The 27,406-nt window shown below is 40.1% G+C and overlaps 1 protein-coding gene across 12 annotated transcripts in view; it reads right to left on the bottom strand.

The window, feature by feature from the left end:
- Positions 1–27,406, bottom strand: part of ppfia2 (PTPRF interacting protein alpha 2) — a 549,829-nt gene that overhangs the window by 201,426 nt on the left and 320,997 nt on the right. For all 12 annotated transcript variants that reach the window (XM_072551614.1, XM_072551612.1, XM_072551613.1 and 9 more), the window contains 3 exons: positions 11,614–11,835; positions 9,425–9,571; positions 2,192–2,326 (listed from right to left, as the gene is read on the bottom strand). In XM_072551614.1, the coding sequence (XP_072407715.1) occupies positions 2,192–2,326; positions 9,425–9,571; positions 11,614–11,835 (504 nt within the window). The remainder of the gene's footprint in view (positions 1–2,191; positions 2,327–9,424; positions 9,572–11,613; positions 11,836–27,406) is intronic.

Raw genomic sequence — 27,406 nt, forward strand, 5'->3', positions numbered from 1 at the left:
AACACCTGGATATATTTGGTTATGTTAATACCATATATAAACATATAACTATAAAATTACAACCTTAACAAATAATAATAAAATATAGTAATACAAAATAACAAGGGAGAAACAACCCCACTCCTAAAGACAGAGGTAAAATAGAATAAGGTAACCACCTCCCCCTACCAACACCAACCAAACCCTCAGCTTATATATATATTATACACATACATATACACACACACACATACACACATATATATATATACACATACATACCCACATATATACATAAAATAATAAAAGAAAACAACCCCAAGGGGGGGAGAAAATCAAATCCCTCTCCCCACCCCCCATGATAATATTAAACAGTCAGGTAAGAAAAAAGAAAAAAAAGGGGGGATATAAACCAAAGCGGGGTGAGGGGGGAAGCCAAACCAACATCCATTATCTCTTACAGTTTATCTAAGAGAGTCCAAGAATTCCTTATCCTTTTCTGGCGATCCGAAGTTATACACGGATCTTTCATGGTTAAAACGTAGCGTCGCTGGGTAGCGTAAGGAGTACTGAATATTTAAGTCCCTTAAACGCTTCTTCGCCTCGTCGAATGCTTTCCTCTTTCGGACCAGAACTGGAGAAAAGTCCTGGAATAACATGATCTTGGATCCTTTATAGATCATAGCTTGGGGGTCTTTTCCAAGATTTCTAGAAGCTTCTAGGAGTATCTGCATCTCCCTATAGCTCCGCAGCCAGATCAGGACCGGGTGTGGGCGCTGGTTCGAGCCGGGCCCGCGTATTGCGACCCGGTAGGCCCATTCTACCCTTACCTGGCCTGATCCAGCCTCCAGATTTAAAAGCTGTGGCAGCCACTGCTCGAGGAATGCTGTAAGCTGGCCTTCCTCTTCCCGTTCGGGAAGGCCCAGCAAACGAATACTTTTTCGACGACCTCGATTATCGAGGTCATCAATATGATTCTCTAAGGTCCGGGATCGCTGTTCGAGAGTCAGGACCTGATCCATGGCCGATTGTGCTGTAGTTTCAGAGGTCGCGGCCTTTAACTCCGCCCCTCCAACTCGGCGCTCGATTTCCTGGATGTCTCGCTCGTGCTTCTGCAGCGTGGCCGAGAGTGAGTCCCATCGATTTCGGGATTCTTCAATAAAAGCGTCAATCTTCGCATCCAGTTTGGAGATCATTTCTACAAGGCTTGTCACTGTAGGTAAGTCCCCCGGGGCGGCTGTTGACGCCTCTGCTGCAGCTGGAGAGGTTGGGGGAGGGGATCCTGCTTGCTCAGAGCTGCGGGCTCCCTTCCCTTTGGTCATTTTTACTAAACATTAGATTGTTTAAATTTAATATTAAACAACTAATTAACTTAAACAGCTATTATAAATGATTTAGTGAGTGTGGGTGGGGGTGGGTGACCCACTTTATCCAAGTCTTGGGAGGAGCACTATAGACTCAGACTTGCTGGGTCGCCGCCATCTTGGATCCCCCCCAACAACTGCTCTTAATATTTCATTTTTGTCTTTGGGAAAAATATCATAGAAGGCTTCCTGAAGTATAACGTACTTCTAAATAATTGTATAAGTCCTACAACTTAAGAACCCAATTTAAAATAAAATAAAATGAATGTGGTTCAATTCTATCATTAGAAGACTATTATTGGATTCTTCATTTATCACAGGGACAAGGGCATTTAAATATTTTGGCTAAGGGGGTCATAATTTGACACAATAAGTGTTGTACTGGAAAAGCATAGCAGGTCAGGCAGCATCTGAGGAGCAGGAGAGTAGATAAGCCCTGCTTCAGAAATAATGAAGGACTTATGCCTGAAATGTCAATTTGCCTGCTCCTTGGATGATACCTGACCAGCCGTGCTTTTCCAGTGCCACACTTTTCAACTCTGATTCTTCAGCCACTGCAGACCTCACTTTCTCCTGGATCAGACATTTGAGATATGCACTACAGGTCATAGGGATTCAAAATATATGCAAGTTCACATGAACAATATTCAAGAAGTGTCATTTGTTTATAAATGGTAGTTCTCCTAATGTGACCAATGTGAAATAGTACACAAAAGCTTCCTTAAAATCTTTATAACAATTTATCAAGCAAGTTATCAGCAGGCTTTTGGGGGAGATGGCACAGACCTTAGTAATATGATATTACAATAAGGTCTTGATTAAAGTAATCTTCAAATCAGTGCAGTTACCTTTGTCAGAGCTGCAATTCTCTGGGCAAGTTCAGCTTCTACCTCTGGTAATGTTTCTGCTCTCTTCATCGTTTGCTGTAGCTTCTGTTCAGCATGTTCCAGACGTTCCTGCAACTGTCTATTTTTATCTTCAAGCTAAATTTCCATGTAACAGAAATGCAGAATATTAGTTTAAATAAGTATCTGATAATAGACTTTTCCTACATCATTACACTGAAGAGTTTAATATTTATAAATAAATTATAATTATCTAAAATGAATATACTTTATAAATGTGTTCAACATAATCCCAATATTATTGTCTCTGTAATGTAGTTTTCCTATAACTTATAGCTTTTACGACATGCATTACCCAAACTACAGAAAATTATATTCTTAAGTATTGATATGTCAAAACTACTCAAATCTATTACAGGGTAATTATGAGTACATTGAACCTAATAGTTAATAACAAAGCATAACAAATAACTTTTTGACTTCATAAGTTGACTGAAGTGTTCATTAAGAATAATGTTAACAATATGCCAATTACAGTACATAATAACAGCTTGGATTTGTTCTAAGATCTTGAATTATTAAAAGACCCAGAGACCAATGTTCCAATCATTCCATTCCATTAGTAGAAAGTGCACTTTAATGCTCCAAGTTAAGGAATACATTCCCATAAATGGTCAGGATTGGCTGACAAGGTAGGTAAATTAGTACCTACAAGAACATGTAACAATGGTGTACTAGAAATCTGTTCAGTTTGGGAGCAATGGAGGCATATGCAGGAGCCAAAGTTTTAAAAGGTATCAAATAGTTCATATCTAAAGATAAGCATTAAGGTGAAGAATTTTAAGTGTTTGAGCTGCACCAGAGTAAATAAACATTGCTTGGTAAAGTTTTGGGACCTTTTGTGTGGATGTTTTGAAGTTTCTCGTGCATTCTGAAAGGGGAGAGTGACGAGCAGAAGCCTGTACTGTTGACAGCGATTGGGAGAAAGATGAGGTTCTGCAGAGAGAATATAAAAATTAGGCAGGAGGTTAAAAAAAGGTCCTCGAGGTTACAGCTGAATTACTCCTGGTGCCATGTGTTAGTGAGAGTAAGGCTAGGAGGAAAGGGAAGATGAATGGATGGCTAAGGAGCTGCTGTAAGGGGCAAAGATTCATATTTTTGGACCATTCGGATCTCTTCTGAGGTAGAAGTGACCTGTATAAGAAGGATGGGTTGCACCTGAATTGGAAGGGGTTGAATATCCTTGGGGAGATTTGTTAGTGCTGTTCGGGAGGCTTTAAACTACTGGGTGGGTAGGGGTGTGGTGGGGTGGGGGGGTGGAGGGACCCAAAGAGATAATGAGAGAAGAGATAAGCCTGAGACTGGTAAAGTAGGTAAGGGGATCAAGTTAAAAAGTCAAGGCAGGCAAGAACAAGGTAAGACTAGCAAATTAAACTGCATTTATTTCAATGCAAAAGGCATGACAGGTAAGGCAAATGAACTTAGGACATGTTGAGAAAATGGGACTGGGATATCATACCTATTACAGAAACATGGCTCAGGGAGGGGCAGGACTGGCAGCTTAATGTGCCAGGGCATAGATGAAATAGGAAGGATAGAAGGGGGAGCAAGAGAGAAGGGGGAGTGGCGTTTTTGATTAAGGATAACACTACAGTTGTACTTCGGACGATATTCCTAGGAAAACGTCCAGTGAAATTATAAGGGTGGAACTGAGGAATAAGAAAGGGATCATCACCTTATTGGAATTGTACAACAGGTCCCTCAATAGGCAGTGGAAAATTGGGAAGCAAATATGCAAGGACATTTTTGATACCTATAAGAATAACAGGGTGTAATGGTAGGGGATTTAAACTTTCCATACATAGGGAACTGGGACTGCCGGTGTTAAGGGCTTGAATGGAGAAGAATTTGTTAAGTGTGTTCAAGAAAACTGTCTTCTTCCATATCTGGATGTACCTACTAAAGAAGGACCAAAACTTGGCCTTCCCTTGGGAAATAAGGCAGGGCAAGTGACTGAGGTGTCACTGGGGGAGCACTTTGGGGCAAGTGATCATAATCCTATTAGTTTTAAAAATAGCCATAGCAAATGATACACCTGATCTAAAAGTTAAAGTTCTAAATTGGAGTAAGACCAATTTTGATGGTATTAGCAGGAACTTTCAAAAGTTGATTGGGAGAGACTGTTCACAGGTAGTGGGATGGTTGGAAAGTATGAGGCCTTCAAAAATGAGGTAGTGAGAGTTCAGAGACAGTATATTCCTGCTAGTACTAAGGGAAAGACTGGTAGGTGTAAGGAATGTGGGATGACTAGAAAAATTGAGCCTCTGGTCAAGAAAAAGGAGGAATATATCAGGTATAGATAGCTGGGATTGAGTGAATCCCTAGAAGAATATAAGGGCAGTAGGAGTATATTTAAGAGGGAGATCAGGAGGGTAAAAAGGGGACATGGGATAGCTTTAGCAAACAGAGTTAAGGAGAATCCAAAGAGATTCTAAAAATACATTAAGGGCAAAAGTTTAACTTGGGAGAGAATAGGGCCTCTTAAAGATTAATGAGGACATCTATGTGTGGAACCACCATGAGATGGATGAGATACTAAATGAATATTTTACGTCAGTATTTACTGTGGACAAGGACATGAAAGCTAGGGAACTTGGGGAAATAAATAGTGATGTTTGAAAAATGTCCTTTTTACATAAGAGGAGATGCTGGCAGTCATCAATGCCTGATCAGAGTATTCCCAGAACTTTGTGGGAAACAAGGGAAAAGTTTGCTGGGCCCCTTGCTGAGATATTCATATTATGGACAGCCGCAGCTAATGTGGTGTCATTATTTAAGAAAGGTGGTAAGGAAAAGCCAAGGAACTGTACACCGGTGAGCCAGATGTGAGTGGTACATTACTGGAGGAGATTCTGAGGGACAGGTTTTAATTGCATTTGGAAAAGCAAGGACTGATTAAGGATAGTCGACATAGCTTTGTGCATGGAAAATCATGTCTCACTAACTTGATTGAGAAGATGTGACCCCAAAGATTGATGAAGGCAGAGAGGAAGATCTTGTCTATATGGGCTTCAGCAAGGTATTCAACAAGGTTCTGCATGGTAGACTGGTTAGAAAGGTTAGATAAGATGGAATCCAGGTGGAGCTAGCCAATTGGATACAAAATTGGCTTTAAGGTAGGAAATGGAAGGTGTTAGTAGAGGGTTGTTTTTTGGACTGAAGGCCAATGTGCTGCAAGGATTTGTGCAGGTCCACTGTTTTTCACTATTTATAAAAATGATTTTGATATGAACACAGAAGGTATGGTTATTAAGTTTGCAGATAATACTAAAATTAGTAGTGTAGTGGACAGTGAAGAAGGCTATCTTAGAGCACAATGGGAACTTGATCAGATGGGCCGATGAACCAAGGATTGGCAGATGGAATTTAATTCTGATAAATGTGAAGTGCTGCATTTTGGTAAGATAAACCAAAGCAAAACTTATACAGTTAATGGTAGGGCCCTGGGAAGTGTTGCCAAACAAAGAAACCTAGGGATGCAGGTGCATAGTTCATTGAAAGTAGAGTTGCAGATAGACAGGGTGGTGAAGAAGGCTTTTGGCATGCTTGCCTTCATTGGTCAGTGCACTGAGTATAGGGTTGGGACATCATGTTGCAGCTGTACAGAACAGTGGTGAGGCCACTTTTCGAATACCGTGTTCAATTCTGGTCTCCCTGCTATAGGAAAAATGCTATTAAATTTGAAAGGGTTCAGAAAAGATTTTCAAGGATGTTACTGGTTTTGGAGGGTTTGAATTATAGGGAGAGCCTGAATAGGCTAGCGCTTTTTTCCCTGGAGCGTTGGAGACTGAGGGATGACCTTACAGAGATTTATACAATCATGAGGGACATGGATGGGATGAATAACCAAGGTCTATTTTCCAGGGGAGGGGAGTCCAAAGCTAGAGAGCATAAGTTTAAGGGGAGAGGGAAAGATTTAAACAGGACCTGAGGGGCAACGTTTTCACACAGCGGGTGCTGCATGTATCAAACGATCTGCCAGTGGAAGTAGTGGAGTTGGGTACAATTACAGTATTTAAAAGGCATCTGGATGGAGACACGAATAGGAAGGTTTTAGAGAGATATGGGTCAAATGCTGGCAAATACGTTTAGGATATCTGGTCATCACAGATGCAATTGCCCAAAGGGTCTATTTCCATCCTGTATAACTCCATGATTATGACTAAATGATGAGATTTCCAACAAAGTTTTGGAAGGGGTAATTTCTGGACTGGCTTATATCTTCACTAAGCACAGTTTGTTTGTTGTGGGGAAGATGTGGTGGGAGTAGAGTATCCCTTTATTGATAGCTAATTGAAAAAATATTTTTAACATATGTTACTTAAGACAGCCAGCAGCAGGTCCTGCACCTTCTTCTGGTACTTAACTCAGAGGAGTCTGTGTTTGTTTCAGAGAGCTGTTATTGGTGAATCATGATATTTCACAACATTTTGAGTTTAAAAATGTGAAAATTACATATACTGTACATGGACATATAACTCATGAATCCCATCAAACATTACAATGGCTGTATACACCATCATTAAAAATGAGGAAGAATCAAACAATTGTGCTCGATAAAAAATATTTTTCACCTCAAAAATATCTCACAATTTAATAGTGACATAACCTCACTACTGATTCCAAAAATATTCTCTAATGGCAATTATGCAGCCAATGCCAAGTGTCATATAACCTCACTGCTAAATCCAAAAATATTCTCTTATGGCAATTATGTAGCCATTGCCAATTGTCATATATGAACCATCTGGCTCATAAAATCCATTAGGAAAGAAAATCTGCTGTCCTTATCTGGTCTGGCCTGAATGTGATTCCAGAACCACAGCAACGTGATTGACTCTTAACTGCTGTCTGAAATGGCCTAGAACTCCACTAAATTCAAAGGCAATAAGGGATGGGCAATAAATGTTGGCAAAGCCAGCATTGCCCACATCCCACAAGTGAATAATAATATGATGTACGACATTCATTTATTCATTCATCTATACTCTGCTCAAAGTCATGTTCTGAAGTCACCTTATTGTCTGCTGACATTTCATCATGAGCTGGTTTCTTGGCAGCGTTTGATAGTGATGTTGTGTCATTGCCTGCCATCTCAGGAGTAGGATGAGGAGACAGGTCCCAAGTAACTGGAATCCAACTCATACAGCTTATGTTTTGAACTGCATACTAATCAGCTGCGGACTGAAATAACTAACCCCTAATCTACAATATACAAAAGATGAAATTGACAGTTTTATTTATTGAAGTAGAGTGACCTTACTTTTATATATCAAATCAGTAATGAGTAACAAACAACTTTCTTTATGATTAGTGTGGCCTTATCCTATTTAATTTGTTTATATGGTCTTTTGAACTTCTGATGCAAATTTCTTGATGCAGCATTATCATTGCATGCCTATCTATATTTTTACAATTTTAATCAACATGCATGAACTATGAAGTAAACAATATTGGAAATCGAATTAGTTAACATTTTATAGGTGTTCATCAAGTTCTAAGTCCACTTATAATACTGCAAAGAATAGTATTGAGTCTGAAGATTTGGAGCGTTCTATCAAGAGAAATGTAAGGGGAATCAAAATATTACACAAAAGTGAAAACATTAAAAACTGTGAAGAAACTTGACATTTATATAAAAAAAACAAATTGTAGAGAGTTTTTACAAGTATATAAAAAGGAGAGTAGCAAAAGTAAACATGGGTAGCTTTGATGTGGAGACAGAAAACATTATCAAGGGGAATCAGGAGACAGTGGAGATATCATCAAATAGTTTGTCTGTTTTCTCATTAGAAAACACAAACTGCATTTCAGAAATAGTGAATAATCAAAGGGCTAAAACATTGAGGAAACATAAGGGGCAGAAGGTCGGAAAGCTGGCAAAATGGAAGGACTGTTCTGACATTCAGCAAAATGCCCATAGAGGTGGAAGGGCACTCAATGTTTACAAGGGATGGACAATAAATATTGGCCCAGCCTGGAAAGGCTACAACCTTTGAATGAGTTTTTAAAATAGCAACTTAAAGAGGGCTTCAAAATCTTCATCATTATTACTGCAGCAGGAGGTTATCAAGCACTCCCTGCATCCCCCCCAGCAAAGTGTTCCCTTCCATCTTGCCATGCCTCCTGAAAAATCTATGGTATGTTCAACACATTCCTGGTATATTCCAAGTAAATCTATGTTTTAATTAGTGTATGTATTTTAATGTCCTTTCTATAATGAAGTGGCTAACTCTACACAATACACAAACATAGCCATGCCAAAACCATGTACAACTTCAGATTTATAGGTGCATAGATATTTTTAATCAACTTTTTCAGACATACGTCTGAAGCAGATGGGACTTGAACCCAGGCCTCCTTGTTCAGAAGTATGAACACTACCACAGCACCACACAAGCTCTTCCATTCTTGTATACATGAGCAGTCCTATCTGCTTCAGGTGGCCATGTGTGCATCCATTTACTGGCATACTTAAAAATGCAACATTTAAGCCTTGGTCACCCAAAAGGCAACTAATGTGCCCCAGCCCACATTTCTCGCCTGCCAGCCACCAATTTTACTGACAAAAAAAAAGATATTTGCAAAGTACACTTTGTCCTATGTCTTTCTAGTCACGCATTTTGCTCCCTATTTTATGCTGATCAGTGCGTGCAGCTGTAAGTAATTCTGACTTAACAATCTTCAAAGTACCATGTCTGAAATCCTGAAACATCTTCTGAAGAATAAATTCTATTCATTCATCTTGTATACAAAATACTTCATAGCTTCCAATTGCATTCTTATTCTTTCCAAACTTTTTGCACTTACTTTATTAACATACCTTAATATACCTACCTTTAACAGATAAGCAGTTAAATATACTAAATAGGACGAATGTTGCCACCACCTCATATACATAACCATTGAAAATAGAGAGTTCCTTATGAATTACTGTTCTAGGAAATGTTTGGTAATGTACAGACTGGGATCTTTGTCTACTGAATTATTAAAAAAAACTCTAAAAATATATTTCATACAATTTGTTGATGATAAGAATATTTCAGCAGAGACAAGGAAATAGATTGATCTTTGCTGGTATGTTTTTTCTTCAACTTCGAACATTCCTTTTAAAATTCAATGTTGAAAGTGACATATCATTCATAGAATGACCTCAAATGAACAAATTTACTGAACCTGGCGTAAGAATGCATCTTTATTTGCCAATTCATTTTCAAGTTTGTCATTTATGTCATGTAATGAAGTTGATTCTCTCTGCACATTGAGGTACCGCTTTTCCAAAGTAGTTATCCTTTCTTCCATATCCTCTTTCTGTGCGATTACCTAGAGAAAATCAATGAAGCCAATTTTACTATGCTTTATTTAGACATTCTGGTGCAAGCAAAATGTTGTTATTTCAATGTAGGCTGTGATAACAATAGTGTACAAATTAGAGCAGGAGAAAGTTTTCCTGAAGTGCATTCAGAAGAATTATTTTGATCAGTATGTTTTGGCTCAACAAGGAAGAAGACATTGCTGGATCTGGTTCCAGGGAATGAGTCATGTGGACCAATAGCCAGTAAAAGATCCCTCAGGGAACAGTTTTGATAGTATCATACAGTTTATATTAACTATAGAATAAAAAGGAGCCAGCGAAAGCAAAAATATACAGCCAGAGGACAAGTAACTTCAGTTGCTCCGAATGGACTGGTTCTTGGTAAGTTGAAGTGAAAAACTGGCAGATAAAATGATAATGGAACAATGGATTACCTTTATGGATAAGAGAGCTTGTGTGTCATTTAGCAATATTTCTGAAAGGTGAAAGATAAAGCAATTATAGGCAAAACTCCCTGGATGATAATAGACATAAAGAGTGGGTGGAAGTTAATGCTGGTGGGGCCCACTTAATTGCAGAGGTGGGCCCACTTCAGCCAACAGGAGTTATCAAAGCCTCTCAGTTAAGTCAGATGGTGGAGGAAACTGACGCTGGATTCCTAGCAAGTGGCAGCAGAACGTGTGTATGTTTGTCGTGGAGGATAGGTGCTTGGCAGTGTGATGATAAACCATATCCTCCAAAATGTGCACTATTCTGCCCTCAAGTAAATTATTCTGCCCTCATGTTTGCTTGGGTACCCCTACAGTCCTAAGCCTCTGGCACATGCATTACTGGCAGTTCCCACAGCTCCTCATGACAGTATTGAGTTGCTGGCCTCTGATTGGTCAGCAGCTTTCATGGACAGATAATTTTCTTGAGGATATAATAAACAGGGTGGATAAGGGGAGCCGGTCAATACAGTGTATTTGAATGTTCAGTATGGATTCATCTTGGTGTCATATAAAAGATTATTGCTCAACATGCAGCTCATGGAACTGGGGGCAGCTTACTGCCAAATACTCAACAGCAACTGGGGATGGGCAAACATAAGGGATTACCTCATGAATGAACTGAAAACTGTATTAGCATGGATTGAGGATGAGTTAACAAAAAGAAATTAAAATTAATGGGGTCTTTTTCAGGTTGGAAATATGTAATTAGTGGAGTGCTACAGGATCGGTTCAAGGGCCTCAATTATTTATTTACTACCTATATGAATGAATTGGTGGAAAAGCAGAATGTAATGTATCCATATTTGCTGATGATACAAAAATAATGAGAAGGCATATTGTTATGAAGACATAAGGAATCTGCAATAGAGTATAGATAGATTGAATGAGCGGGCAAAACATTAGGCGATAGACTGCTGATTTTGTGATATATGTTAATGACTTGGAATTAAATGTATAGGCATATAGAACCCTGGGCTTTATAATTTGAGACATGGAGTAGAAAAACAAAAAAAAGCAACTGGAGTAAAGTGTCTAATTTTGGAATGAAGACTTTAGACGGGATGCACAAAGGAATGTAACAGAATGGGTCCAGGAGTGAGACTTCAGATACATGACTGGGTTAGAGAACTATGAATGATCTCCTTAGAGTAGGGAAGGTTGAGGATTTCATTGTGTGTTCAATGTCCTGAGTGGACTATGATGTGGAGGTGCCTGTGTTGGACTGGGATGGGCAAAGTTAAAAATCACAAGACAATGTTATGATCCAACAGGTTTATTTGGAAGTGCAAGCTTTTGGAGCACTGCTCCTTTGTCAGCTACCTGATGAAGGAGCGGCGCTCTGAAAGCTTGTACTTCCAAATAAACCTGTTGGACTATAACCTGGTAATGCGTGATTTTTAACTTTGAGTGGTCCAGACAAAGTAATAGAGGAGAAATTCTCTTTAGCAGAGAGGTTAAGAAAAAGTGTACAGAGATTTTTGGTGATTAATAAAAGAAACAAAGGTGATATGAGAAAATGTTTAACTTCTTTTCAAGAGAAAATGCTTTCAGTTTCCTACCTCTCTGATATCTCTCTGGTACTTAGTACTCATTTCTTCTGACTTAATCAGGTCTTTTCTGGCTGTTTCTAGATCTTGTTCCACTTCAGCTAACTGACCAGACAATGTTGATAGTCGCTCTTTTACTTGTGTCATCTCATAATTCTGCTTGTCCAGTAATTCTTGTAGTTCCACAACTTCATTCATTTTATTATTAGTGTCAATAGAACCATTAGAAAGAGGCTGCAAAGGAAAAGTGAATTATTTTAGTCATGGAGTTCAAACATTTAATGCAGAAAAAAATTCACAGTAAAATCTAACACAATAACAGAATGTTAAGTGAAAGATTATAAAACTTCTATTATTCAGGGACAAACTGAACATGAAGAATAAATAAAAATTGAATTGAATTGATGCACCAATCAATAAGCACCCTTACTTTGTGTCTCTTTTGATGAGTGCAAGACCAAAGTTTTGACAATGTCTCTTTCCTTCCAGTGAGAATCAGGTTTTATAATACTCAGTGACTAAAAATATTAGTAACCCAAAGTAAGATGCATCTGGTCATTTTAGGATTAGTTAAAAGAGAATGGGGGAGATTTTCCCTTCACACTAATAGGCCTTGGTATTCTTGGGAACTGCTCCCCATCTGCTGCTAACGCTTCATCAGAAAGGTGATGAGAACCTTATTTACATGTGAAATTGGATTTCCATTACACTTCCAACAAATAAGTGCTGACAGAGCACAAGAAACTCCAAATAATTTTCCAGCCATAATCACTTCAAACAATTGTAGCTTTGGATATATAACCATAATGCCTCTTTGCAATCATAGCATCACTTCAAATCCTTCAACGTGAATTAAATCAATAGCAAAATCAGTGATTTGAATCCTATAAACCATTGTCTATTGTCATGAAACCTATTTGATTCATTAACAGGGAAGGAAAACTGTATCCTTACTTGATCTGGACTACATGCAACTCGAGATTCAAAGTTACACGGTTGATTCTTAACAGACTTCTGAACTGTCCTTGCAAGCCACTCAGCCACAGAAAACGGCAAAGAAATTTCAAACAAGAATGAAACCTGACAGACCACCTGGCAGCAGAAATAACAATTGCAAACTCAGCCCCATCTATCCTGTGATGTCCTCCTTATCAACATCTGGTGGCAATTGAAAAGCTGTATGACAGACGAGTCAAGCAACAGCCTGACATAGTTAAACTCATTGAATTGTACATTACAGAAAATGTCCCAGACCATCACTATCACCATCACTTGGGTATGTCCTCTTTACATCAGCAGAGTGGTGGCACCGTTCATACAATCAGATGTAAGTTGCCCAAAGTCTTTAACATTGACTCAGTCGATGTTTCAGGCATAAGTCCTTCATCATTCCTGATAAAGGGGTTATGCTCGATGGGTCAGGTCTACTGCTCTTCAGCTGCTGCTTGACCTGCTGTGATTTTCCAGCTCCACACTTTTCAATTCAGATCAAATATGGGCAAGGAAACATCCTGCTGAATACCAGCTATTGCACCTTTGCTTGTACTGATGAATCAGTACTCCCCAATGATGAACAACACTTGGAGGAATTACTGAAGAAGAATGTATTCTTCAGGCAATCATCAAGATCAGCTCGGTAGCAGCGTTACTAACAATGCTGGTGACTATACTGGGTCAATGGTACGTGGTGAAGAAACCAACAAGGGGGAAAAACCTTCTTGACATCATTCTCTCCAATATGCCTGTCACAGGTGCATATGTCTATAAAATATCAAGAATAATAATCACTGCACAGTCCTTGTGGAGACAAAAAGTTCTAACATCACATTGAGCATAATGTCCATTGTATTGTTTGACTTTATCAAATATATCTAGCAACTCAATATTGGGCATCCATGAGTTTTTGTGATCAATTAGAAGCATGCAGAATTATACTCCAAAACAACCTGCAAACTCATGACTTGGCATATCACTCACTCTGTAACTACCATCAAGCCAGAGGGTCAATCCTGTTTCAATGAAAAGTGCAGGTGAGCATGTCAGAGGGCATACCAGAAAATGTGGTGTCAATCTATGAAGTTACAAAACGGTTTAAGCAGCAAATGATAGACAGGGCTAAGAAGTTCCATAACCAACGTATCAGATCTAAGTTTTGCAGTCCTGCTACATCCAGTCATGAATGGTGGCGTATAAGTAAACTCCGGAGGAGGTTCCATGAATATTTCTACTCTCAGTATTGGGAGAGCCAGACTAGTGGAAAAGATAATGTTACAAACAATTGCTAGAATCTTTAGCCAGTAGTGCAGTGTGGATGATCCATATCATCCTTCTCCTCCTTCAGAAGTTCCAAATATTGCAGAAGTTTTATTAAGTGAATTCGGTTCACAGATGTAGCATCAAGATACAGCTGATAACACTGGATACTTCAAAGTCTATGTGCTCTGGCAACATTCCAGCAATTATACTGAAAACTTATGCTCCAGAGCTTGCCACACCACTAGCCAAGCTGTACTACCTCAGTTATGAGGAGAAAGTGAGAACTGCAGATGCTGAAAATCAGAGTCGAAAAGTGTGGTACTGGAAAAGCACAGCAGGTCAGGCAGCATCCGAGGAACAGGAGAATTGCCTTTTCGGGCGTAAGCCCTTCATTATAAATGTGATGAATGTGATTCCTGATGAAGGGCTTATGCCCAAAACGTTGATTCTCCTGCTTCTTGGATGCTGCCTGAATGGCTGTGCTTTTCCAGCACACACTTTTTGACTCTGTTCCACCACTGTTGCAATACTGATATTTATCCAACAGCATGGTCAAGTGTCCAGCTATATCCTGTACATGAAAAGTGGAACAAATCCATCCTAACCAATTACCATGCCATCAGTTTACTTTCGATCATTACTGATGTGATAGAAGGGGTCATGCTATCAAGCAGCAATGCTTAACAATAAACTGCTTGTTAAGGCTCAGCTTGGGTCCTGGCAAAATCACTCTGATCTCATTACTGCTTTAGTTGAAATGTCAATAAAACAGCTGAATGTCAGAGGGGAGATGAAAGTGACCATTCTTGATACCAAGGCTGCACTTACCAAGTGAGACATCATACAGTCCTAGCAAATTACATTCAATGAGAATCAGAGGCCATCATCTCCACAGGTTGGAGTCATACTTAGCAAAATGAAAGATGGTTGTGGTTGTTTAAGATCAACAATTCCAGCTTCATGACATCTCGAAGGAATTCCTTAGGATATGTCCAACCATCTCAATTACCTTCAGCTGCTTCACTGATGACCTTCCATCTATCCTAAGGTTAGAAATGGGAACGTTTGCTGTTGATAGCACAATATTCAGCACCATTTGTGATACTGATACAGATACTGAAACAGTATACATCCAAATGCAATAAGTCCTGGATAATATCAAGAATTGCGCTGACAAGTGACAAACAATATTACACCACAGAAGAGCCAGTCAATGCCCATCTCCACCAAGAGAAAATCTAACCATCATCCCATGAGATTCAATGGCATTACCAATGCTGAGTCCCCCCAACTACACACATCACTGGGTCAGGATTGACCAGAAACTGAATGGTACTAGCCATATAAATCCTGTAACTATAAGAACAGGTCAAAAGCCTAGGAATCCTGCAGTGAGGAATTCACCTCCTGACTCTTGAAAAATTGTTCACCATCTATAAAGTATAAGTAAGGAGTATGATGGAATATGCCTAACTTGCCTGGATGAGTACAACTTCCATAGCAAGAAGCATGACACCATCCAGAACAGAGCAGCTAAACTGATTGACATCAATTCCATGTCCTCCACTACCAATGCATAATCTACAAATGCACTACACTCAATGAGATGCACTTAACGTACGACTCCTTAGACAGCATCTTCCAAATCTATGATCATTATTATCCAGAAGGACAAATGCAATAGATATATATGCATTTTATATACCTACTTCTCCTTCACCATATGAGCAATCCCTTTGTCTTTTGCATCGGGGCTCTACAACATCTTTTACCCACACTACTATACTGGCTCTGACAATGGTACATATTATACCATTTTCTAACCCCTTTGCATTCTGAAGAGTCATACTGGACTTGAAATACTAACCCATTTGCCTGTCCACAAATGCTGCCAGATTTGTTGAGTTTCACCAGCATTTTTTTGCGTCTGTTGCAGCAGATACATGGGCACACAAATACATGCAAGTTTCCCCTCAAGCCACTCACCAGCGTGACTCGGAAATATATTGCTCAGTATGTGGGTCAAAATCTGGAACTCTCTCCCTAATAGCATTGTGGTGTATCTCAGATCAAATGGACTGCAACAGCTCAAGTAGGTAGCTTTGCATGGGCAGCTAAAGATGGACAATGAATTCTGGCCCTGAAACTGATGGTTACATCCCATGAATAAATAACTAAAGGTCCAAAATGTTCCTATCATAGCAATTGCCAGATGTAAGTTTGCTCGCTGAGTGGAAGGTTCATTTTCAGATGCTTCATTAGCACACTAGGTAACATCATCAGTGAGCCTCCGGTGAAGCACTCGTATTAATGACCCCCTTTCTATTTGTGTGTTTAGATTTTCTTGGGTTGGTGATGTTATTTCCTGTGGTGATGTCATTTCCTGTTTTTTCTCAGAGGGTGGCAAATGGGGTCCAAGTCAATCGGTTTATTGATAGAGTTCCGGTTGGAATGCCAGGCTTCTAGGAATTCTCGAGCATATCTCTGTTTGGATTGACCGAGGATGAATGTGTTGTCCCTGTCAAACTGGTGTTCTTCCTCAACTGTATGTAAGGATACTAGTGAGAGTGGGTCATGACTTTTTGTGGCAAGCTGATGTTCATGTATACTGCTGGCTAGTTTTCTGCCTGTTTGTCCAATGTAGTATTTGTTACAGTTCTTGCAAGATTGTTTGTAAATGATATTAGTTTTGCCTGTTGTCTGTACAGGGTTTTTCAAATTCATTCGCTGTTGTTTTAGTGGTGGGTTTGTGGGCTACCATGATGCCAAGAAATCTGAGTAGTCTGGCAGTCATTTCTGAGATGTCTTTGATGTAGGGGAGAGTGGCTAGGGTTTCTGGGCGTGTATTGTCTACTTGTTTGGGTTTGTTGCTGAGACATCGGTAGACTGTGTTCATTGGGTACCCATTCTTTCTGAATACGCTATATCATTGATTTTCCTCTGCTCTTTGTAGTTCCTCTGTGCTGCGGTGTGTGATGGTTCATTGAAATAATGTTCTAATGCAGCCTTATTTGTGAGTATTGGGATGATTGCTTCTGTAGTTCAGTATTTGGTCCGTATGTATTGTTTTCCTGTAGACGCTGGTTTGAAGTTCTCCATTGGCTATCCACTCTACTGTGACATCTAGGAATGGCAGTTTGTTGTTGTTTTCCTCCTCTTTACTGAGTTTTATGCCAGTAAGGGTATCATTGTTGGTCTTGATAGTTTCCTCTAATTTGTTTCGGTTAGTGATGACAAAAGTGTCATCCACGTAGTGGACCCAGAGTTTGGGTTGGATGGTTGGCAGAGCTGTTTGTTCAAGTCTCTGCATTACTGCCTATTCTAAGAACCCTGATATCGGGGATCCCATGGGTGTTCCGTTACTTTGTCTGTAGGTTTTGCTGTTGAAAGTGAAGTGAGTAGTAAGGCATAGGTCTATTAGCTTAACGATATTGTCCATGCTGATAAGGTTAGTGGTGTTTTGTGTCTGTGGTTCTTCTAATAGTGTAGTCAGTATTTCCTTGGCCAGGTTAATGTTGATGGATGTGACTAGGGCTGTTACATCAAAGGAGACCATTATGTCATCCTCTTCTGTTTTTGTGTCTTTCGTCTTCAGGAATTCTTTGCTGGAATGGATGGCGTGGCTTGAGTCTACTACTAAGTGTTTTAGTCTTTGGTGTAGCTTGTTGGCCAATCTGTACATTGGCGTTCCAGGTAGTGAGACTATGGGTCTGAGGGGGACTCTTGGTTTGTAAATTTTGGGAAATCTGTAAAAGCGCGATGTGTTGGATCCGTCTGGTTTCATTTTTCGGAAGTCGTTCTAATTTAATTCTCCAGATTTTTGAAGTTCTTTGAGTAGGGCTGTGATTCGGTTCTCTAGTTGTGGGGCCAGGTCTATCAGCACTTGTTGGTAAGTGTTAGCATCTGCAAGCAGTGGATTCACTTTCTTAATGTAGTCTGTTCAATCTAAATGACTGTCGAGCGTCTTTGTCTGCAGGTAGGAGAACAATGTTTTTATCTTTCTTCAGTCCTTTTAGCGCTTGCCTTTCTTGTGTATCGAGTGTGTTTCCTTCCTTTTTCCTGCTCAATGTTGGTGCGACTGTGTCAAATTGTTTGCTGGATTTCTTCTGTGAGTTCATTGTCTTTCACTGGTGTTTCTAATGCCGCTAAGAAATATTTTTTGTCCGGATCCTGGAAGTTGTAATTTAATCCTCTCACTAAGACAGCCTTTTCAGTGTCTGTTAAGGGTCAGTCAGGTAAGTTTTTCATCCATGCTTCTGTGTTGTCTGTGTTGTTATTTTGTGTGAGTTTGTCTAGTTTTTTTCTGCAGATCCAAATTTTTTTCATTTTCTGTGTTTGTCACTGTCTAATGTCAATGACTTGTTGTACTGTGTCTGTCCATTCATGGTTGCATTCATGAGTAAAGTCTTTGGCATGAAATTTCCCGGCTGTATTTACGGAGTCTGTTGTGAATATCATTAATAATTTCTCTAAGCATTCTGCGCTGTTTTGCTCTGCTATTCATTTGGCTAGTCGGGTATTAAGGGGAGGTTTGTATTTAAGACATTTGGGTAGAACTGTTTCCTAAAACATTCTTACAGGAAGTACAGCTGTTCACGGATGGTGCTCTGTCGGATGGGGTTGGTTTCCCATTTTCAGGTCAGTTTTACCATATTGCGCCTATAGGTGTCAGTGAGTATTGAGAAGATTTGTAGTGGTGTCCTTCCTCATCTGTATGTGAGGATAGTAGTGAGAGTGGGTCATGTCTTTTTGTGGCTAGTTGATGTTCATGACCAGACAAGCAGACAAAATGTGCCCAGAAACCCTAGCCACTCTCCCCTACATCAAAAACATCTTGGAAATGACTGCCAAACTACTTGGCATCATGGTAGCCCACAAACCCACCAGCTAATGAACTTGAAAGACCTTATACAGACAACAAGCAAAACTAATGTAATTTGCAAAATACCTTGCAAGAACTGTTACAATCACTACATTGGACAAACAGGCAGAAAACTTGCCAGCAGTATAAATGAACATCAACTTCTCTCGCATTCTCTCGCTTTCTCCCCATAACCCTTCATCCCCTTGATACTCAACTCAAGAACCTATCCATCTCAGCCTTAAATATACTCAATGACCTGTCACCCACAGCCTTCTGTGGCAATGAATTCCATATATTCACCATTCCCTGGCTGGAGAAGTTTCTCCTTATCTCCTTATCTGGGCATAGAAGTTCTCCTTGACTTCGTCTTTAGCGTCCAGAGTTGAAGCATCAGCACTGATGATGGTGGAATGTTGGTTCTTGATGAGCTGGATTTGCAGAGTCATGAAACATTCATTGATTCCCAGTGGTTGCTCTCTTAGCTTCTGGAGTAGGCTATTTAGGATGGCAAAACCTATTCCATGGATCTCCAACTGTTCAGGATCAAGTCCTTTCCAGAGAAAGGTGTATTCACGTTGTTCTTTCTTTAGTTGCCCTTCTCCAGCTCTGTGGGTCTCATCTCAGTCAGAGCAAGCCTGTTGTTTTCTTGATTTCATCATATATCCCTCTAGCATTCCTGGATTCAGAAACAGACTGTATAGTGTTGCAGAGTTTCAACGGATTGATTCAAAATTAAATGTTACGTGATTAAATATTAATATTCCAGATTGTAATTCAAGATACTGAATGGAGTCTTGCACCTTAGGATGGGTGAGGACCATCTCCACCCTGATTAAGTCTGTGTATGATTGGTTTGCCCATTTTGATGTTGGTGTTCTTAAATGGGAAATTAATGCTAATTAAGTCCCCCAACTGCTGCCTTTGGTACTTGTCCAGTAGTGGGCAGAAAGGATGAAAGATAAATCTATGCAAGGCTGTCTTCAGACTTCAAGAGAGAGAGTCCTCACTCAAAAGCACTCAATGCCTGATCAGGAGACTACTAAAAGCCTCTCCCTGTTCCATGCTACCAAGTCTCTCCCTCGCAACCCCTTTCCTTCAATTACTAACCTGTTGCCAGTTGTCAGTTTGGAACCTAGGCCTCCTTTGAGTGTTATCACCTGTGACAATCACTGCCTTTCAAGTTGTTCAGCTAGTCAATAGAGCTTGAACATCAGACAGGTCAGCAGTTTTCTGCAGGGCCTGTAGAAGGCATTGGGACTTCCCTGTATGTTCTTTTGCCAGTCTTTTATTCATTATCATTCTTCACTTCTCTTACTTGCTTTTTTTAAATATTTTATTGAAAAGAAAAATATTTGAGTTTTTTTACAAAATTGCAAAACTAATACAAAATAGTGTAACCACTTTACAGTATAATAACAGCACCAATATAAAATTAAGAAAACTAACTACTAATATACTCTGCAAACTACTAAAACACAAAATAAGATATAAGAAAGAAGACTCTCTATATAAAAAAAACTATAGTATCATATATTACTAACAACAAAAGAAAGAAAAAGAAGGTAAATAAATAAATACACATTCAAAATAAAATTGTATCAAGTCATAACAAAACCCGTATTAATATGGGATTCTTCGTCCCAGGGGCCCCGAACTGACAACATCATCCTCATGGCTAAACAAAGGTCCAAAACAGCATGATCAGTACATCTACATTGGTGTAGTTCAAATAGGGCTGCCATGTTCTATAAAATAATTCCATTTTTTGGTACACCATATTTGTAAGGAAGTCCAGGGGAATATATTCCATAACTATCCTATGCCAATTCAAAGGTCCTGGGGGACTTTCCGATATCCAACTTATTAAAATATTTTTCCTCACACAAAAGGAAAGAATAGTAGTAAATAGTTTCTTCCCTTTTGCACCTGGAGAAGGAAAATTTGGAAAGTCCAAAAGAGACACCGGGTCCACCTCAATCTCCGTTCACAAAATCTTTGCAAAGGCATTCGCTACACTGTCCCAATATCTATGAATCTTATGGCATGTCCATCAGCAATAAGTGAAAGTACCAACTTCTATTTTACATTTAGGGCACATTGGGGATGCCCCTGCCTTGAACTTTGCAAGTCTCTCTGGTGCCATATGAGCTCTTTGAAGTATCTTCAATTGAATAGCCTAAGTTCTATTACAGATAGAGATCCTCTTGGCATTTTCCCAGATGTCCTCCCACATCTCTGAGGAGATTTCCATCCATAATTATTGAGTCCAGGTTTTATATAACCATTCCATGTCCTTCAATACCTTATTACTTTGCGAGTGGTAGAGAGTACTGACTGAGGGTATATCCATCGGCTGAAGCACTCTCCTTTTCATATCTGATTTGTAAGGATTAGTCATCAATGTGGTCTTTTTTTTGTATGAAGTCTCATACTTGAAAATATCACAAAAGGTCCTTGCTCGTCCGAACTTCTGACGCAACTGTTCGAAGGACATCATGAACAGATCTCCCAAACAGGAGATGCCTCTGGACTCCCAAGTTTTAAATCCAGCATCAGTCAAACCTGGCTGAAATCCCAATGTTCCCACTATAGGAGTAAAAGGGGAAGGTTTTGTAAATTACCCTCATCCTGTTGCATCATCCTCCAAGCTTTGATTGTGTTTATTACAATTGAGTTTTTACAATGATCCATAAATAATAGATTGATGAGGGGACATTTTGCTTGGAAAGTCTCAATATCCAACCAAATTGATTGTGGGTCACAAGAGACCCAATCGGCCACATATGATAACAGAGAACTCAGTTGGTACTTCCTGAAATCCAGAAAATTTAGACCGTCCCTTATTTGTGGGAGCTGCAACTTACCTAATTTAATAAGGGGCCATCTATGATTCCAAGTAAAGGAGCCAAGCCAACCATAAAGCTTATGCAGCGCCTGTCTCAGCAACATTAAAGGAAGCATTCTCATTGGGTATAATAGGCGAGGTAGAATATTCATCTTGACCAAAGTTATTTTTCCTAGCCAAGATATCAGGGGATCTTCCCAACGTTGGAGGTCCTGCCTTCTTTTCTCTAATAAATGCGTATAATTAGCTTTGTATTGCTGACCAAATACCGGGGTATTAAAAATACCTAAATAGAGAAAACCTCCCAGTGACCACCGAAAGGGGAAGCGGGATCCATCCGCAAAATTGGATATGCTGGTAAGACCTCCTAGTGGCATGGCCTCTGATTTCATAAAGTTAATTTTGTAACCTGAGAACATACCAAATAAGTTAACCACTTGAATTAAGCGGGTCACAGATGTCGATGGATCATTTAAGAAAAGAAGGACGTTGTATGCATAAAGAGTGATTTTATCCTTACGCAATCCTACCTCCAAGGCCGTTATATTAGGGTCAGTTTGGATAGTATCCACCAGCGGTTCAATCACTAGTGTAAATAGTAGTGGTGAGAGAGGGCATCCTTGACGACAACCTCTGCCAACACTAAAGCTATCCGATCTTATGCCATTGGCAATCACTGTTGCTTTGGGGTCGTTATATAATACTGCAACCCACTTGGTAAAGACCTTTCCAATGCCAAACCATTCCATAGTATAAAAAAGATATGGCCATTCCACCCGATCGAATACCTTTTCTTCATCTAGGGAGACAACTAATCCTGGTATCGCTACCTGTTGGCAGACTTTTACCATGTTTAACACTCTTCTGATATTATTAGTAGATCTGCGACCCTTAATAAACCCCATGTGGTTCTCTTTTATAAAAATGGTAAAACCCTCTCCAGTCTTAATGTCAACATTTTTGAGAGAGTTTTAAAGGCCACATTCAATAAGGATATAGGTCTGTGCAAAGTACAATCATCTGGAGCTTTTCCTTTCTTAAGAATGAGAGAGATATTTGCTTCTCTCAGGGAGGGCAGGAGACTACCCTGACTGTATGAATAATTATGCCAATTTGGTCTGGCCAATTTGTCTATAAACTCTTGATAGAACTCAGCCTGAAATCCATCTGGTCCAGGCACTTTACCACTCTGGAGCTGCCTCACTGCCTCCTGCACTCCCTGGGTTGTCAGGGGGGCATTCAAAAGCAATACGTACTCTGAGGTTAAGCCCAAGAGGACCAGATTTTTAAAAAAGACTCCACCTTCCTTGCTCTATCCTCACAGCCCTCTGACTTATACAACTCATAGTAGAACATTTTAAAAGCTGCATTGATCTTTTTAGGATCATAAGTCAGGGTACCAGCACCTTCTTTAACAGACATAATGTATTGGGAAGCCTTTTTCTTTCTGGCAAGGTATGCTAAATATCAATGCGCTCAATCTCTGCTTCGCAAATAGTATCTCCCTCTTTGCTGTTTGAGTACGTGTGGTATTCAAAGTAGCCCTGAGGGCTGCAATCCGCTGTAATTTAGTAATGGACGGCCTATTAACATACGCTGTCTCAGCTGCTTTCAAGTAGGCCTCAAACAGACGCTGTTGTTCTCCCTTTTGTCTTTTCCGGGTTGCAGAATATGAGATAACCAAGCCCCACGCATATGCCTTAGCAGTCTCCCAGTCTCCCACATCACTGATGGGTTACTGGCCGTACCTAAATTGATACCCCAGAAACTTTTAAATTCCTGCAAGAAATAGTCTATGAACTTCTATCCTTCAATAGGAAAAGGTCCATACGCCCAATGCCAGGAACCCATCTTGTCATCACTAGTCTTGACATCCATATGCACTGCTGCATGGTCGGAAATAGTTATATTTCCTATTTTACAAGAAAATGTTGAATTCAGAAAGGTCGAGGAAGTAAAAAAGAAATATCGATTCTGGTATGGCACTTGTGTGTTTTTGAATAAAAAGTAAAATCTCTACCCTCAGGATGAAGACACCTCCATACATCCACCAGTCCCAACTTCCTATTCAGATCAGCCAACTGCCTAGATCTCAGAGATATAACCTCAGAACTCCTAGGTATCCTATCCACCTCGGGGTCGATAATATAATTAAAATCTTCCCCCATAATTATGTGACACACCCAGAGAGCCATCAACTTGGAGAGCGCATCTGTTAAAAAATTAAAAGGATGTGCTGGGGGGCAATATACATTCAAAATCCCTTACTCCTCCCCATATAATAGGGCTTTAAGTAACATATACCATCCAGAATTATCTTTCATCTGACTTAGCATTTGGGAGGGAGGATTCTTCTGGATAAGAATGACCACTCCCCTACTTTTTGAACTAAAAGATAAAAAGAACACCTGACCAAATCCTCCCTGCTGCAACGTCGAATGCTCCCTATCAACTCTCTTTTTTTAAGACTTGATAATATCTTTTTCCTTTTAATTGGCGAGTGGCTCCCGTTGACATTCCAGGTGCACCATTTAAACGAATGACTAGCTATGATCATTCAAGAAAGTCTGAGACACCCCAGGAGGAAGAACCCCACTCAAACAGCATTGAGTAGAAACCATAAACAATTCACATAAGAGTAAAAATACAACCTTTAAAACACCTAAATCAAAACAACTAAATACTACTCCTAAAAAGAAACATAAGACATAATTAAAAGGAGACTTTCCCCCTTGTCCACAGGGGGCACTTGTACCTTGCAGTAATCCCACCATAGCACCTTCCAACTAGAGCCATGCCCTCGACCCAGACATTACAAAGTAAGGTAAACAAATGCCAATGTCTTATAATACAAAAATTAGAAGTGAGCAACCAAGCCACCCCCTCCTAGGCATTCTTAACAAATCAATAACATAAAATAAAATATATAAAATTACAATCCCAGCAAATATTAATGAAAACAAAACTCAGAAACATCCCCCAACAATCAGATAACCAAGCGAGTTATAGATAAAAGAGTTGAAAGAAAGAACCCCCCCCCCCAGCAAAGGATGGAAAAGAGAAAGGGGGAGGGAGGAGGCAAAAAAAGGAGGGTAAAATGAAGTGATTGTCCATATAGTTTAAGTCCATCAGTCTATTTAAGAGCATCCAAAAATTATTTTACTTTTTCCGGCAATCCAAAATTATACACAGACCCTCCATGACTGAAGCACAGTGTTGCCGGGCATTGCATGGAGTACTGAATATTTAAATCCCTCAGACACTTCTTTACCTCATGAAATGCCTTCCTCTTGCGCACCACAATCGGAGAAATTTCCTGAAACAGCATTATTTTGGATCCCTTTTTGGACCCCATGGCTTGGGGATCCTTCCCCAAAACTCTGAAGGCCTCCAGCAACATTTGTTTTTCCCTGTAGTGCTGGAGTCGCACTAGGACCGGGTGGGGGTGCTGGCCCGATCTGGACCTGTGCACAGCAACCCGATGGGCCCACTCATCCCGTACCCAGCCTAACTCAGACTCCAGCCTCAGCAGTTGTGGGAGCCATTGCTCCAAAACGTCAATAAACTGGCCTTCCTCGTCCTGTTCGGGAAGGCACAGTAACTGAATATTTTTCTGACGTCCACGATTTTCCAGAGTCTGGACCTGACCCACGGAAGATTCAGCAGCAGTCTCTGAGGCCGCGGCCCGTTGCTCCACCCCTCCATCCGTTGCCTGGGTTTCTTGATCTCTCGGTCATGCTTCTGCAGGATGACCGAGATCGACTTCCACCTGGACCAGATCTCTTCGATCGACACGTCAATCTTGTCTCGGAGTTTGACAAACTCTGGGATCAGGCTTGCCTCTGCAGGTAAGTCCCCCGGGCCAGCCATGGACGCATCTGTTGCTGCAGCAGGGGAGGGGCCCCTGCCTGTTGCGAATTCCGTGATCTTTTACCTTTAGTCATCTTAAAATGTATTAGACTGCTCAAGTTTGATGCAGAATGACTGTAGTTGCTGAGAGAAAAAAATATTTTTAGGTGTTTAAAAGGTGAGGGGAGGGTAGGTACCCCACTTTGCCTGGGTTCTGGGCAGAGTTCAACAGACTCAGACCTACTGGGTTGCCACCATCTTGAATCCCCCCTTACTTGCTTTTTCACCTCCCTGCTGAATATTTAGTATTCAATTTGGTTCTCAATTGTATTATCTATTTGAAACCTGTCAACAGCATACATTTTCCTCTTTAATTTTAATTTCCATTTCTTTGTCATCCAGGAAGACCTGAATATGGTTGACCTGCCCTTTATCAAGACAAAAAGCACAAAAATGAAGCCTTCGGTCTAACTCATCCACACTGACTATTCTTAAGGGAAAAAACCTTGACTTTCCATTCCATCTGCTCTCTGAACGTAGCCATTCTTCAATAACTTTCTTCCTGCCAACCTTTCGTATCCAGTCCAGCTCTGTTCTTTCCCCTTTCAAGTTGGCTATTTGCCAGTTAGTTATTCTTATTATGAATTGACCAATGTCATTTTTCAATGTCATCCTGAACCTTATGGTACAATGATCATTCTCCATTAACGTTTCCTCACTGTCACTTGATCTGCTTGGCCCTCCTTATTCCCAAGAACGCGGACTATCAGAGCATCAGCAACTATCTGTCTGGTTGGACTGGACACATATGTTGTAGGAAAGTCTCCTATTACAATCCAGGAATGTTTGTCCCTCAAATTAAAGCAATATATTGTGGATGCTGGAAATCTGAAATAAAAGCATGAAGCACTGGAGAAACTCAGCAAAACTGCCAGCATTTGTGGAGAGAGACTCTACTTCTAAAGAGTTATATTGAGTTCAAATCATTATGATTTATTCCTTACTGATCCTGACAGTACTATCCCAATCAGTAAATGCAGACCCGATTAAAACTATTCGGCGATGGTTGCACCTCTCTGTAATTTCTTGGCAGATTCGTTCTCCCATAACCTTCCCATTAGTTGATACTTTATAGATTCCACTAAGCAATGTAATTGCACTTTCCTTATTTCTTGTTTCTGTCCTTGAACATCTGAAACATTCTCTTTCTCCAGTTTCAATACTCTCCTTACCTCCTTTGTTTCCTGTTCTTATTTTTTATGAACTCTTTGTAACCAGAAATATTTAACACTCAGACCTACTCTTCCTTCAGTCAGGTCTCTGTCTTTGCCAATCTATCACAGTCACTTCCTATCTTCGCCCATCTATTGCCATCCCAACTGCCTTTCCCCCCAGCCCCCAACCTCCCCCATTTATTTCTCAACCCTTTTCCCTCTCTCCAGTACTGATGAAAGGTTAAGCCTGAAATGTCAACTCTTGCTCCTCAGATGCTGCCTTACCTATTGTGCTTTTTCCAATGTGACATCTATTTGGCCCGTGACATTATAATCCCACAACACCAATCTGGCTAGGTCAGCTACTCTTCCTCAACCTGAGCACAGCGTTGTTCCCTTTATATTGATACTTGGGTGTAAATGCAAATGGTTGTCCTTGCACAAAAATTGGGTTGCTTCAAGTCCTCTTTCACTGGTATCAGATTGCAGGGCAACTTCAACATTTATGTCATACTATATGAGTTCTGGCATTGTATCACTTGTTGCTTGACTTAAATGATCGCTGCTCCATTCCTCAATACTATGTGACATTCTTGGCAGTGAATTGCCATAATGGTTCAGAGTCTGAGAAGAAATTGCATAAGAATTTTGCTAAATCATTGATAAATCTAACAAATCATTGCACTGTTTTTACATTTCATTGTCACCCTTTCACTGCTGCAGCTGTCTCCTTTTTGGGATCTGGGCAAATAATTTTTGCTGTCAGGACACGATCCA

This window comes from Chiloscyllium punctatum, chromosome 32 (genome assembly GCF_047496795.1).
Source record: "Chiloscyllium punctatum isolate Juve2018m chromosome 32, sChiPun1.3, whole genome shotgun sequence".
Lineage (NCBI taxonomy): Eukaryota > Metazoa > Chordata > Chondrichthyes > Orectolobiformes > Hemiscylliidae > Chiloscyllium > Chiloscyllium punctatum.